The 16,643-nt window shown below is 38.2% G+C and overlaps 1 protein-coding gene across 2 annotated transcripts in view; it reads right to left on the bottom strand.

Moving 5' to 3' along the window:
- Nucleotides 1-16,643, bottom strand: part of CGN (cingulin) — a 1,354,172-nt gene that overhangs the window by 766,748 nt on the left and 570,781 nt on the right. For both annotated transcript variants that reach the window (XM_044080636.1, XM_044080637.1), the window contains exon 5: nt 9,338-9,439. In XM_044080636.1, coding sequence (XP_043936571.1) covers nt 9,338-9,439 — 102 coding nt within the window. The remainder of the gene's footprint in view (nt 1-9,337; nt 9,440-16,643) is intronic.

Genomic DNA, 16,643 nt, shown 5'->3' with positions numbered 1-16,643 from the left:
AAGCTGTAGGGGACTGGTCTCTTTTTCTCTTAGTAGGGGAAGGCTGACTTCCCCTAATCAGCGTAATATGGTCTTGTGCCATTCTAAGCATTTGTTTTTTGTGCCATGGGAGCAGGCGCATGCGCTTTAGTAGTCAGTTTTCTAGGCGTAGTGCGTACTCTGGGCCTAAGAAACTCTGTAGTTTTGGTTAAAAAAGTTGTCGGTTTGAGTCGAACATTGGTTGAGCACAGAACTACCTCAAAAGCCGGTGCCTGTATAGTGTCTCTGGACCCAGCCAAGGTAGAGACATCCGCAGGTTCCACAGTCGAAGAGCCTCGCTGCATACCAGACTCCGAATGGGTCTCGGTAGAGGCCTGCAAATCCACTGAAGCGGGCATCAGGGGCTGCGAAAGCACCTCACTGAGTACCGGCGGACTGGCAACTAGCTTAACAGAAGCGTTGTTGGCAGCTTTGGACCTATACGGTCTGTCTCTGTCTTTATCCTTACGTTTTTTCAGAATATCGGTAGTCGGATGGCTTACCGAAGCCATTTCAGAATACGGAGATAGAGAGCAAAAGAATTTCGCAACAAAAAGAGCCCGACAATGAATGGTTCGAGCGTTAAACAAGGCACAAAACCGACAGCGAGGTACGTCGTGGTCGGAGCCTAAATAGGTGACGCAGTAAGAATGAAAATCTCTGTGAGGTATCTGCTTTCCACAGGCATCACAATTGTTAACTTTTTCTGACATCGGTTAGAGCAAGAAAAAAGGATCTCCAATGGGGGTACTTAGTTTTAGAAGACTTCAGGATTATTCAGTTCGTAAATGAAAATTCAGGTAGCAGCCGACCGGCACTTGCGAACTGCTTCTGCTTCGGGCTCCTCGGCAAGAAAGACTGATGTAATGGCGTCGGCTGCCTGTTTTTATACCCCTGACAACCTGCCGTCAGTCCTGGATCGACAGCATCCGACGCAGAAATACTAAGTCTCTGGTATTTGGGCCGACTGAGGGCTACCTGCAGGCAGATAACCCAAGTGTGATGACTACAACTGTGAAACATGAAGAACATCTACATGGACATCTACGTTCTTCAAGGTAAGTAATGGACAGAGAAGGTTTCCATTTAGATTCCGAACAATTAAAAGTAACACCTTCAAGTAGTCCTGCATTTTTCTGTAATATGGACAATGGGTTCTTTTCCTCTAGCAATATAAATACCACCTTAGATCTCCCCTGAAAAGAAGTCACTAGTCTAGTGGGACTAACCTGGTCAATAAAGACTAAATAAAAATAAAGTAAAAGGTTTAACAAGCTGGCATTGTCTAAAAAAGGTACTATGCTGGTGGCAAAGTTTTAATCACTATTTGAAAGTCTAGAGAGGACAGGTGCAGACCATCCCTGGCGAAGCAGCACAGTCTGTCAACCACAACCTCCCAAAATAAGAAATACAGTACTCCCTTTGAATGAGATCATAAACTCAGCCAATTGTTAAAATCAATTATCTTCTGCTCAATGTGGCATAATCCTCTGAGAAAGTAGGATGCTGTTCAAATGTTAGACTTATACCAGCCTGGGACACACAATCCAAGAACTTCATCATAGTCCAGAGAAGTACATCTCGGGTTCTCGGGTCATTTTATAACCAGATGTACAATGATAGGGTTGTACCGATAACTGTGGTTCAATGACCAGAGCGCATAATCTAGTGGATCCTGGTCCATAACAGGCAACTGACCATGACCCTCTCCTTGCTCAGCCTGATGAGTGAACCATTGTGTGTGTGTGTGTGTGTGTGTGTGTGTGTGTGTGTGTGATGACAGCATTACCTATGACTAGAACATGTGTGGAGGTTTGTCTTATCGGCTTAAGAGTTGAGACACCAAGCACTGAAGCTGTATGCATCACAGCGGGTGTTGCTTTGGTAGAATGTTTCAGGTTGCTGAGGGACCCTGATGTTATTACTGCATCTAGGAGGCCTTTATGGTTTGGGTAGATTACTTTTTACAGCCTCAGCATACATGAGTCCATATGACTGGTCTGCAGTATGAGTGGTGGATAGAAAATGGCGCTGTGTGTTTTTGACAACCTGATTGGTAGAAGTGCCATCTGTATGACAGAGCCTTGCCAACAGTGACAATGTACAATTACATCTTTCAAACACGGTATCTGACTGTTTAAGAATTAGATAGTTGTCTGCGAACATGCGACAATGGTTACATTTGCCTCAGGAAGTCCATATCCACCAAGCTGGCTGCAGAGACAGAAAGAGCAAGCCTATCCATGGCTTTAGGTAGATTACAAGTGGACAACACAGTGGGAGAAAGGTCATGCTAATGGCAAACCACAGTAGCTGAGAAATCTAGGTTTAACTGCAGGTTTACTTGGATGCTACTGAGCTTTGAACTACACTGTCAATGTGGTCTCACAAAGCACTGCTGTTCTGTGTGCAAACTAAGTGTTCACCACACAACCAGGCACTCGGGAATTATCTGAGGCTGCTTTTTTTTTCCCAATGGAGAAAGCTGGATTCCAAGAACCAGCATCTATACAGGGCCTGCTAATCACTGATACATGATGCTAAACATTATGCAAAATGCCATAACCTAATTAGTTTTCTCTGCCTGTATAAACAAGCAGACTAGCCCACTGGCCAGTCATAAACACCATACACTGAGGTTTCCACAGTGATTCCGGAGGCCTGGCTACCCTCTACTGTCACTAGAGGCAGACGTAGACCCAGTATTGCTCTTCTTAACGATCTAACCACCCAAACCAAACTTTTTCTTCCACTCAAAGGGTCCTTGATGACCCATCAACCATTACTAAATCTTTTATACTTCACTTTAAGCATACAATCTACTTACTTTAATATAATATAACTTCTTTCTACCTTATTCTCTCTGCTTTCTTATCTTCATTCCATACTTAATATCAGATATAGAATCCAAAGCCGTACACTCAAACTGATGGACCTCACTTATCTTCTTGATATTTTATTATTGTTTGAACTTGCTGAGTTTTGCATCACTTAAATTTACCTATTTATTGTCTTTTGTTTCATTGTATTCCTAAATTTTGTAGTGTAGCAAATTATATCATTTTATTGCCAATGCTTGCATTGTAGTGATTCTTGTAAATATCGTAACTACTCTTGAAAGCTTTAAAATAAACTCCTAAAGCCACTTCTGTACTGTAATTACCTTGTTGTATTTGTGTATTGGAGCTTTTCTCCCCGGGCCTCCATTGAAAATGGGCCCTGTTCAGCCCAGTGGACTTTCCCGGTAAACAAATGTCAAATAAACAGAGTGCAGACCTAAATCTTCCTAATGTAAAAACACTATAAGAGAACTCGAAGTGCAAAAAAATAGCAATCATCACAGTAGAAGTAACAAATATCAGTATGACTGCGGCATGGTGGTATGCCCATGTGGAAGGGAATGACCCAGGAAGAAATACCCAGAGGGACATGCTGAGAGACATTTCAAAAAACTCTTACGGTGTGACAGTTGCATGCAAGACTCTGGTCCTCAGCAGAATCCTTCCATTGCTAAAAAATACGTCCAAGAATAACAAGATGATAATCAGATTGCACAATTGGCTTATTAACTGGCGTAATTCCAGGGAGATCCAAAAGACAGTCTTACTCATCTTGCAAGTCACATCCTGCATCTTCCGTTCAAGTATTTATATATTTATGTACACTGACAAAAGCCCTTACTGCCCCAACAGTGCTTTTACAGACACAGTCCATCTAACAGATTTCCCAATTCAGGAAATTCTTCAAACCTAAATTGGAATACAGTAAGGTGGCTCTTCTCAAAGCAGTCTCAATAACAAATGGCCCAATCTTAAGGTACTCATGCACCTGGAATATAGTCATACATGTGAAGTTACAGAGACTTGGTTTAAATATAAAGAAAGCATTCCTTGCATACCTGAACTTTGCACTTCCCGTGCCTTCAGGCCTGGTGGAAACTTTAGTGGTGTTTCCATATTTCTCAAGGACCCTATCTAAACTACACTGATACACAAAGGCCCACAAACTAATCCTAATCTCCTATAGCAGCTTACAGTATAGTATGGAAGCACCTGTGTGCATTCATTTTATCATGTTATACTCTTGAAAGCTTTAAAATAAGTTCCTAAAGCAATAACTCAATGACTTCAAAAGGGTGAACCCACTCTGACTTCAGAAGGATGAACCCAATGTGAGACTAAGTGTATTTCCTTTGTTAGAAAAAAAGTTACAATTTGCATACTGTGACTTCTACACAAGAACTAAAAGGATTCAAACATTTTTTTTCACATGAGTTTAACAGAACGTGACTGTGTTTTCTTAGTTTCTGTGGTTAAAGCAAATTAAATTATTTCTCACTAAGCAAAAGGTGGTTTGGGGGACTTCTATAACATATCTATTGGCTGAGGATTTGAAAACAAGTTTAAATAGTAACTTCGTATATGATATACTAAGACAAAGACAGACAAAATGATACGGTTTTCGGAAAAGGTAGCTGAACAATGGAATTCACTGCATGAAAATTTTAAAATCTATAATAGCTTGTCAGAGTGTAAATTAAAGTAGATACGCTGTTAAGTATATTAAGCACTATTTATACACAGTGTGGGCTGCTGCACAGTGCTGGTGCATAATCCAAACTACACACCACAGCACTTTGTGATACATAAATAGAGAGAAGCGTGATGGAGTAGTGAAATACACTACTGTGTACCTGGACTTATCCAAGTATGCAGCAGTATGTAAATAAGGGATCCATACCACAGTCCACAATTCATAAATGTGAACAGTCAAGCATACTATGGAGGGGCTGCCATATTCTATATTTTAATAACGTATACTAACTGCAGTTAAAACAAGGGGGACAAAAGCAACTTCCATTTACTGGTGATTATGTGCTTGACACAGTAGCACAGCAACATCCTTATCAATACATGGCACTGCAAAAAGGATGGGTTTTATTAAATGGATGCTAAAGTACATCCCAAAGAGAGAGAGGGTACAGTCTGGCACAGTAGCACAACCATACCTACCCCACTCTGAATCCTATAACATCAGCAAGGTCATATGAAAGGCAGTACCCACCTCAAGCACAAGATCCTTTCACATAAATAAATTTAAAATGTCCTGTGTTATGAAAATATAAAAAACTCAGACCCTACTAGTGGACATTTAAGAGAGTGCAGTTATTTAACTCAGGATCACATATCCTAATGTCAAACCAACCAGCTAATAGTCTTTTAAATGATTATAAACTCTCACTTTTCTTTTAGGAGTGGATAAAACATTCTACAATATTCCAGCCAGATGAAGGAAAATCAATTATGAACTGACGTCTTTGACTACAATTGTTCTGACTGTAAGAATGTTTAGTAAAAGTAAAAGCTGTTATGTAATGACAATAAAACACATTCCACAGTGATGAGTTCAGGCACATACCCATGCAGAAAATGCAGTTTCTGCAAAGTATTAAGTAAACATCAGGTATTTAGTTGTCCCAACACATCTTTTGTTTTTGAACGGAGGTTTTATGCAGATTGCAACAGTAGTAATTTAATTTATTTGGCTACATGTGATTTATGTACTTGTTACTATGTAGGCAAGACCACTCAGAAATTGAAAGAATGCGTCAGTAAACACCTCTATGAGATACGCAAACAAAATGAGAAAAATACCTTAGCTAAACATATCAATATAAGGCCAGAACACCACTTTTCCTTTAGTGTGCTGCAGCCTGTCCATATCAGTACAAGAGGGCGGGATACAAATAATCATTCAGAACAAGTAGAATTGAAGTGTATTCTGAGGCTACAGGCACATAGATACCCAGGAATAAACAGCAATGTCAGTATTAAACCTGTCTTGAAAGCACACAGATTAAAGAAGTATTAGATACATCTGTACCTTTAACATAATTAAGTAATTTAGTTCTATGGCCTGTTGACAGGTTACTGAAATGTAAGACATGAAGAAGTGTATTTTATACGCAAAAACGCCTGTGATATTATTTCTTTGTTTTTATGGTATATATTTTATTAAAATATTTTACTGCCATGGCTGTCCTGCTGGAATTTTGTTGTTTTGCTGTTTGGATTTCCAGTTTGCACATTTGGTATACGTTGGTGACTTTCTTTCTACTAATAGTCTTTTAAATGATTATGAACTCTCACTTTTCTTTTAGGAATGGATAAAACATTCTACAATATTCCAGCCCAATGATGGAAAATCAATTATGAACTGAAGTCTTTGACTACAATTGTTCTGACTGCAAGAATGTTTAGTAAAAGTAATATCCAGAGTGGAAGCCAGACTGTCATTCCTAAGACGTTTAAATATCAACATGTCACAGCTCAGTAACCGGTTTCCTACTCAAAACAGTGACAAAATGCTGTAGTCTTTCCTTGCATCCAAGATGTTTATAACTGCATAAATCTCCTTGCATCTAAGATGTTTATAACTGCATAAATCTGTGTGGTAAATGTTCTCTGAACCATCTTCTATTTCCTAATCTGAGACCAACTTTACACACGGGAAACTGGTATAATGACAAATTTATATAGGGGGTACCAGTACTTTTTCCTCCTTCCTGGTAATGCAAATAAAATCCATAATTATGCAATATGATTTACTATGTGTTTTTTTAAATGCTCACTGCTCTGACAAAATCATGAATCACTACCTAACAGTGAAGTAGGGAGTAGACCCTGAACACTACCATTCTGACCCCCCCCCCCCACACACACTGTACAGCTTGTAGGCACTGACAGCAAAAACCTGTTGCCACAACAGCTGTCATCAACAGCATATCCACAACTGCCAGCCAAAATACCCACGTGTTTGTGCTTGCCTTGTACCTCCTGCCATCTTACCTGGGTGGACACCCTAATTTTTACATTCATAGAGCCTATGTCTATGTGCACTAGACTCTCTCTGCCTTACTTCTGGACTTCTAATACCAAACTCATCATTTCATATAATGCAAAGAAAAACATGTCAGGAAACATTCCAGGATCTGTCTTTCGGATTTTCCTGGTTAGGGGTCGCCACAGTGGAACTCCGGTCCGCTAATGATTGGCAGTACATTTTTTTTTACGTGCTGGCTTGCCAGGCCTAACGCACAACCTTCAACGAAGGAACGCCCATTCACACATGTCGACACACAGAAGACGCTCTGAGAATCAAATGTACAACATCTAATTGTGAGGCGACAACATTCCAGGATATTACACCTTTATCCCAAGATGAGTTATTCTTTTGTACTGGAGTTAAGCAGATGCAAACTATGACATCCATCTCCCACTATCCTACCCTAGCTCTTCAACACATGCCGACCCCTTGCCTCAGCCAGTAATGCACACATCACATCAACTAACCTACTATCATGCTCAATACACCCGTGGGAGCAACTGTTTATGTAAGAGATGCAAATGCAGTACACAGTCTTTATTCTTAGCATAAACCATAAACAACTGATTATGCTGTAAAACACGAAGATGCAGTATGAATGAACGGTGTGCAATGAATGTAGTGATGAACAGTCCAATAATCATTTTCAAAAGCACCATCTGTTTTGTCTCCTACCCTGCACGATCAACCTACGGATAACCTTCTTAAAGGCCCTCTACTGCAACTGCTGAGGTAAATTTCAATGTTTTTTTTCTTTTCTTCAGAAGTAACACCTCATTTATTTGATATATTTGAGTAGTACATTTTGTTAGGCTAGGCTAGTTTTACAATCTAATTAAATTAAATTCTTAGAATCGGATCTGTTTTTAACCGTGATTTCACTTTCAAGTTGGCTAGGTGGGCTCAGCCCAAAAAAATTGCTGTTCATAGCTATAAATTTCACAGTTTCATTGACGATCAATAAAAACCTCAAAACCCAGTGATAGCAACTATAAACAGTATATTTACATTTGTTATCATTACTATCTGAACCCTAAAAATAAAATGGCCCAAACTGAATACAAAAAAAAATCCCAAAATTTAACGTAATCTGGTGTACACACTATATTTACACATTTGCAATCACAAACATCCTTAGCTATCCTAAGAATAAAACAAACAAACTTTACCTGCTGTAAAGTAAGGAACTCTGACCCCACCCCACCCCCGGTGGGAGCTCTGCCCCAACACCCCAAAACTTGTTTATACTACCTTCTTCACTGCACATCCACAAACCAAGACAAAACACGAGGAATTATGTTATAAGCAATCTTGAACAAGTCGACCATAATGTCATTTGACTAAGTGTAGCACCGTTTTTTTACATTAAAAAAAATTTGAACGTGTGTGTGTGTGTGTGTGTGTGTCTAGTACATACCTTTAAAATAGAGGCACTGAAAGTTGTTCAGCATTGCTTTTGTTGAATGTTGAGACACATGCAACCGTTTTCAGCAAGCTATTTTAGTATGCTACTACCGCGGATGAAGCTGTTGATAATGGCATATTACCCATTCCCATGTCGAAGCACAACTGTGATGTAAGGTTTACTAAGGCATAGCACATACCACAACAGTATAAAGAAACAAATAAAAAAACATGTTACTTTTAAAAAGAAGGTGATCCTTGACATACATATGACAGCGTTAGAAGCAGTAGAGCAGATGATAGGCTTATTTCTGAACAACACAATAACAAAGCCACAGATACTTTCCTTAATGAATCTGCAGTGCAGTTTCTTCTTATCCATGTCACTGATGTTTACTTAAATATACGTACTGATAACCTTTGAAAAAAATGTATTCACTGTGTATACTTTTGTCTGTGACCTAGACTGTAAGTCATATTCAGTCTGCACACCTGAACATCAAACATTAAACAAAATAAACTTAAATGTAGAGAGACATAGACATGCAAACAATATTACAAGAAAAAAATGTCAAACGGAAGAAATGGTCTGGGGATATGACAGTATAAATGCAATGCAAATATGCACACTGGACTAAACAAATCATACGAAAGGTAAACAGAAAGAATGAGTATATAAAACCGAAAAGGCATCGGAGAACATGAAACAAAACAGCAATGAAAGGAACAAAGGTGCTTAGGCATACATCAAAAAGCTACTGCACTGCAATTCTGAAGATTATGTCCGAGGAAGAACTCTCTAGTAAGAACAAAGAAAGAGTTCAAGGTTGGCACCATAAATCATATGAAGAGAGACTATATGACACATGCAAGTAGGAATGGAAAGAAATAGAGAGGAGAGACATGAAAAACACTTCTGTAACTAAAGTTTGAGAAGGTAACTCATTCCCATTTAGAAGAAAAATCTACTACCAGTAACACTACGGACTATTAACAACTTGTAAGACAGACAGACACACACTAGTTTTACCTTCTTCTCTTCGTCCAGCTTGTGCTGCAATTCTGCCACCTTTTTTTCAAGTTCATTATTTTGTGTAATCAAGGAACTGTTGTCCACAGAAGAACCTGCCTGCTGTAGATAAACAAAATAAGGTCACTTAACATTTCACCAGATTTGCCAAAGACAAACACAAAGAGGGACCTTCACTATGGCCAACTACATTCAAACATAAAGCAAAGCAAAGCTGCACAATTTATTAGGAAGAAAAAAAGCAGTGTGTTACTGCCCACACGCCAGGAATACATTCTAGGGCATATAGCGCTGTCCTAGGAATGGCACTAATCAGGTTGTTATGAATCATCATCCCAGTTCCCATGCCCTCTGTACAAGTCTTTACACACTAAAAAGGGGAGGGACTAGAGACATGACTTTGACTAACGTTCTGAAAAACAACTCGGGATTCTGACCAACAGACAAGTCTACAAACGAAATGCATATTTACTTAGCAGTCAGTGATCTGTAAGTATTTTCCTTCTCTGATCGAAGTATTGTTGGTAATGTCTCAGGACAGCAAGTATGCATGTCTTTCCAAGAAAGAAGAATAAAAAAGTTAAAATGTGGTCAGTAGTAGGAGAGGCAGAGAAGATTAATAAAGGTAGCATAAAATCTCATACCAAAACTCCAACACAGCCTAAACAGAGTGACCAGTACTTACTGTTTCTGCTCACCAGGGCAGTCTGCATCCTGCAGTATAACACAAATGAAACAACCACACTTAAATGAGTTTGCACAAACAAAACAAGGTATCCTGATTTTTGCTCAATATAATACACAGTTTTACTTATTTCATTCTGTGTCTGGGTACACTATGCTATGGCTAGAACCTTTGATGACCAGGGGGAGTATTTATGCTGATCAAGAATAATCTGGGTAGGACATTAAGAAAAATTCTACTTTTCTACAGAAGACATTGTGGGGTGATGAAAGTGTACATCAGCTACTGGCAGTATCAGCAGGGATACCATGTGTGTGCATAATAATGACGTGGCTTGGCTATTAGTCTGGAAAAAGGTATGCTACTTTTGTAAATGATGGTCTGAGACCCTGTTCCTGACTTCCAAAGTTTAGAGGGGGATGCTCTATCAACACTAATATTAAAAAAGTCAGGATAGATGATGATTTGCTTATGGATACAGACTTGCTATTTTAGACTGCTGCCCCCACTTCAAAGACCTGAGCACTCCACATTTACGTACTTGACAGGTTTTATTCTGCCTTAGACTTTGGTATCCATGACTTCCCGTGTTACAAGTTAAGTGAGACTCCTAGGAAGCAGCTATCTCATGAAAATCCTTTGTTACTGTGGTTGTGGACACAGTTTCATCTTCAACCTTTGAATGCTCCTCCATTAGATTGTTCTTCAAAAATGGCATACAGGATGTCTGCACTTTAACAGAGGAAAGTTCTGCTTTGGTTTTGTATAGTGCAGCAGCAGAGGGCTCCCACAGGCTGCTCCGGGTTTAGAAACTCTTGACTACACCACTCATTCCCAGTAGTAGAAAAAGTATTAGTGTTGGATGATATTTATTTGGAGCTCGCATACAACTACAGTTTGGAGATGGAAAAAAAATTACTCCAATGGTGGATTGGAATGGGATGAAATGGGCAGCCATCTATAGCCCGCAGCTTCAGGGGACCCATTTCAGCCAACAAAACAATTTAATTTTACATCATTCCAATTGAGCTTAAAGCATGACCTAATAAAAACATCTGTCTCTTTGTAACAAAGTACAGGTTTCACCTAGGCACCGTACAGGAAGTAACACAATAGTATGTTGCACAGGAAGTAGCAGTAGTAGTAGTATGTAGCATAGCAGGAACGAGAGATCTGCAGCTTTTGATTTCCTTTAAAGGAGATATGCTTAGCGCTGCTGGAGAACAGAGGTCTGCTTAACTTTACTGGAAAACTTATGGCAGGGTAGAGCACTTATTGTTATCACAGGAGCACAAGAATTTGAAGTATATGTCTGCAGAGTGGAGAATGTGAGGGAGCTGCAAATTAAATCTCTCTTGTACAAGTGTGTGCGTGTTCTAGTCATTATATTTATGTGGATGTCTTCCAGAAAGTCAATAATGCCACTCATTACTGTTTGTCAAAACAGATTTATTTAGCTTTGTCTGGTTAAATGACTTGCTCGGAGTCACAGAGTAGGCAAATGGAGGTTGAAAGAATCAAACCCTGCATCCTTAACCATAGGAAGCAGCTCATTAAGAACTTAAGAGCCTCAGTCCTCTCACTAACTGCAAGACACACACGCTTCATTTTCTGATAAATCACTGAAGGTTAAAAGTCAGTCAATAAAGCCAATCAAGAGTTCTCCAAGATATTAATGTACTGCTTCATTTAGTCAAAATCACATGCTTTGAACCCTTTCAACTCTCTCTACCTACTTTGTGCAAGCTGTAATTGACTACCACATTTGTGTGTGTATCTGGAATAATCATTTAACTCCTGCAGTCCACTGTTCCACCTGTAACATATGAATTAAATTAGTCAGTTAATTTTGCTGTTTCCTGTGTCAAGGGTGTGGAGTTTGATTTTTTCTTCTCCCCTTTAACTTTAGCTTAACAGTTGGCACAGAGGATTAAAGCTGTAAGCTGTAGCCCCTGTGATACAGGAGTTGATGCCCTAAGCCCTCATTTGCCTACTGTGTGAGCTTGGGCAAGTCACTTAACTAGACAGTGCTTTGGGGGAATAGGGGGGCTTGAACCACAAGATGGTACAGTGAGAAGGTGAAGACTATGGGAATCTATAAAAATAAAGTGAACATGGTACATAACAGAACTGTGGAGCATCAGTTCTATTACTTGTTGTTTACTTCAATTTTCTGAGGAAATTCAAACAAAAGAAAACTACTTTGATATGGCTGCCCATGACGGAAATGAATAGTCAAAAGAAATAACTATAAATGAAATCATTTTGAAGTTCTACATATATTTTCTGTGAAATACTACAATATTAATGCAAACATAATACAGTAGAAGGTATGTTTTAAAGTAAAGGCAAACAGTATCACAGTGTGTAAGCTGAAGTAAATGTTTAAGGGCTAACTTGAACACTAAACAGGCAACTTCTGGACTATGAGAATGTATGAAGTTGTTTACACACACACCACACACACATACATTTTATATATATATATATATATATATATATATATATATATATATATATATATATATATATATATACATATATATATATAGAGAGAGAGAAAGAGAGAGATAAGCTAATCACAATTTATTTTCTATACGCATAAAGTTAGAAGAACAGACTGAATACAGAGTAAGTCAAAGACACTGTTCTTAACTTCTTCAAGTTAAATAGGTTACAAATTAAACCAAGAATGAAGAATGCAAGATAATTGTGAAAGTACCAGCTGTCGTCTCTTAAAAAGTGAAGACTTGGTTTTGAGAAAACAGAGCCAAATGCATGTGCTTATCTAACAGTGACTGACAAGAGTTAAACTGATGCACTCAGGAAAAATCAATTATGAAAAAGTACAGATGCTGCACTCTCTGGCCTCTTAGGGCAATGGAAAATTAAGTTTGAGAAAAATGGAAGGTTTAAAAAAAGAAGAAAATAAATAGTGGTAAAACTGAATATCACCCCAGCAGAGCTGGTTTTTAGAATGTACTAAGAATGAAGTTAAAAAAAAAAAATCTTTCAAGGCTAGTCAGCGAATTTTCTCCAAGAGCTAGTGAGTAAATGCTTGACTGACTCATATACAGGAGTTTTGTATACTTGGGTGGAAAATACTGTTAAATTAACAGTTTGGCAAAAAAATTATGAAAACCTTTTTGCCAGACTTTTAAATTTAACAGCTTGGTAATTACATAATTTACAATTACTTACCCAAGTTAATTCCCCATAATTGGGGCTGGAACTCAAAGTGATACAACTGCCTCCTTCCCGCCCTCTAATATTAATGCCATAAACAAGGCTGTGTAAGTTTAAACTACTGTGTTTGGAAGTCATTTTTAAAGTAATTTTATTTAACTGGAGTGAAACAACTTTTGTTTTTTGTATAAAAGTGTTTGTATGCATCAAGATGCAGGCAAACACTTTTTTATACAAAAGCCAAAGGTCATTTTGCCCCTTTTGACATGATCTTTAAAGCAGCTTACATGAATTTTGGAAGAAATAATACACTTTCAGCAGGCAATTTTATTTGTAGGTTGTGACTGGAACATAGTGTGCAGCAGTAAGGTTACGTCAGTGGGTCCTTGATGGGAAACTGTAACTAGACAGGGTTGATTTATAAAAAGTACATGAAGGTATTTGGGATATTACTTTAGTAACAGCAGTTCAGAGAAAGTTAGACGATATTCCCCAATATACAACATTTGGGCTAGCTGAATAGAAAACATATCACAGGAGCTGTACATTGAGATGAAAGCAACGGCAGGATGTCCGAGTGGCACAGACGCAAAGATTATCTCTCTCCATTGCTCATGGAATTCTGGTCTCCATAAGGAGGCATGGGTTAAAATCCCACTTCTGACAGATGACCTTTAAGAGCTAAGATAAAAGGAACTAACAAAAAAAGAAAGAAAAAAAAGCATTGGCGTTTCCCTATAGACATTAAGAAGGTAGATTTGTGGAATGAGTGATAGAGAGTTGTTATGGCAGACAGAAATGGTTTCTGAGAGGACAGCTAAGGTAGGAAAAAAATTAAGATGGATTTTTAAGTATAGCATAAATAAGGAAGAAAGACGTTCAAGAAAATTAACTAAATTATTTAAAAGGACTGGCAAAAGTTAACATGTTGCAGAAGAAGTACAGATTCCAAAGAAGGGATCATTTCACAGTGCTAAGAAAATAAATAGTGAATATCTGGACAATACTGGCTCTAGCTGATTGTCACTGTTAAAGTGACACCCCAACCCCATGTGAAAAATGGGGAAAAAGGGGTTGTGGATGGAAGGATGGATGCACAAGTTGAGGAAACATAGTTATTAAACATTTTTTTTTTTGATAACAGAGCACAGAAATTCTTAGCATGAAGACTTAGGCAACAGAAAGTGGAATGAGCTATGCTAAAATGAAAATACCTGTGACATGAATGGTACTTAAAGAGTCCTGACGAGATAATAGAAGTATTTCAGCAATATTACAAAAAGCTATATAGACCAGAAGAGTGGGGATATCAAAAGACAAGTGGAAGCATTTTTGGAAACCCTAAATATTTTAAAACTTGTTGAAGAGGAAGTCAAGCAGTTAATAGTCAGGACAGATGAAGAAATAAATATGTATATATAAACAAACAGGGAAATCTTTAAAAACAGATGGAATACCTAATGAAATCTACTAGAAGGAAAGAGGATATTGAAAACTTGAAGACATTATTTAATAATGTTTGAAGCAGGGAGGATGCCTAAATAGTGGAAAAGCCTACTGGTGGTAGTACTGACAAAACAGGCAAAAACCTTGCCAAATCCAATATCATATAGACCAATACCCATTTTAAACTACAATTATAAAGGGTTTATGATTGACAGAATGGTGAAAATTTTAACAGTGGTGACAAATATGGATCAAGGATACGCGAAACAGAAACAAACATTTGATAACGTTGTTGAAACGATGATTCAGAGAGAATCTGAATATATATAAAAATCCCTTACTGTTGAGAAACTTGGATGCCAAGAAATGCTCAATAAGATTTGCTGGAAATTCATCAGCAGGGTAATGTTAGGATTTGCATTCCCAATGTGATGAATCACAGGGAAAAAAATGGGAAGAATCCCTTCTTACTACCCGGGTATAACAGTGATCAGGCAGTGATCCTTTCTTTCATCTACTGCATTTGCTATGTACTTGGAGTCTTTAGTGAAAAACACGAGGCAATCACAAATTCATGGATATGACTAGTGTGGTAATCACGGAAAAGTCTGTTTACAGACATTATTCTATATCTGACAAATCCTGAAGTCTTGCTTCCCATTTTAAGTGTTCTTCCATTCTGCAAAGTGTGCGTTTCCAAATACAATTTCCTCTGTGGCTGAAGCAGAGAAGAAAGTGCCCTCAGTGCCTGTGTCATACAAAAGAGAAGTAAGAGATACTTGGGAAGGACAGCCTAATTCTTTCTTCTCAATCTCTGAGGAGGCACCCTCTTCCCCTTGTATGAAAAGGACCTTCTCTTTCATTTTACAATGGAGACTCTTAGACAAACTTACTGCTATGAGCTTGGCCTACAGATCTCTAAGGCCTGAAGTAGTCTTTAAATCAAGGAGATCCATTGCCAGGGACCGTCTCGGATAGATGAGAGGGAGGCGAGGGTCAGCTGAAAGCCTGTGGTCCAGGTAATTGCAGAGAGCTTTGGATGAGTGCCTTTTATTTCAGCTCTTAGCTAGGGCTTCCATCTTGGTGGTCTGGGGATAGGAATCACATACATCCACATAACAATCACAGACATTCTCTTTCACAAATATGGTGGGCTGACAACTTCCAAGATGACTGCACACTGAGCAACAGCTTAATTTCCACTTTCCCAGTGTGAAAACAGAAACTAAGAAAAGGGAGCAGGTGAAAGTATCATAATGGCTAAAACGTTGTTACTGGCTAGTACGTATGTTGCCTGGATGCCAGTAAAGAGAAAACAAAATGAAATAAAATCAACCAGAAAAGTTGAAGAGAACACTAGCAAGGAAGATTACTGCAGCTGATCAGCAAAAAGCAGGAAAAAGCTTCAGATTTGGTAAAATACATAATTTCTAGAAATTTAGAGGAAACAATAAATCAAATCTATTCTAAAGAAATTAACCTGAAAGAATATAACAATTCAAATAACAAAACATTTGAAAAATAGAAGCTTTAACTAGCTACTCGTGTAAACTGATACAACTGCCAAAAATAGAGGATGAAATGAAGAAATGGCTGGCTGACTTGGAAGGTTTTCAAGAAAAGCCATTTCAAGAAACAGTAGTGTTAGAAGGTGGCACAGGTAAAGAAACGCTGAGATTTTTTACTGTACCAGAAAAACTAGAAAGAACAGACCATTAATTTTATGAAAGTACAAATAAGCAATCGGGCTGGTATTTCCACAGTAAGATTTGCTAACTGAAAGAGAACATTAAATTTATGCTCCAAATCTGTCCATAAGAAAGCAGTCAATAGCTATATTAGTAAAGATAAAATCTTGCAAGGACAAAGAGCTGATTCTTACAAAACTGTGGCAAAAAGAAATAATTAAAAATTGGACACAAGTGTTTGTGGGAAATTATTATTCACTGTACACCAGGCAGCACAGGAGCAAATTTATTCCAGTAATCA

This window comes from Protopterus annectens, chromosome 8.part0, assembly GCF_019279795.1.
Source record: "Protopterus annectens isolate FY-2018-M chromosome 8.part0, PAN1.0, whole genome shotgun sequence".
NCBI lineage: Eukaryota > Metazoa > Chordata > Ceratodontiformes > Protopteridae > Protopterus > Protopterus annectens.
This window is presented reverse-complemented; position numbering and strand designations above follow the sequence as displayed.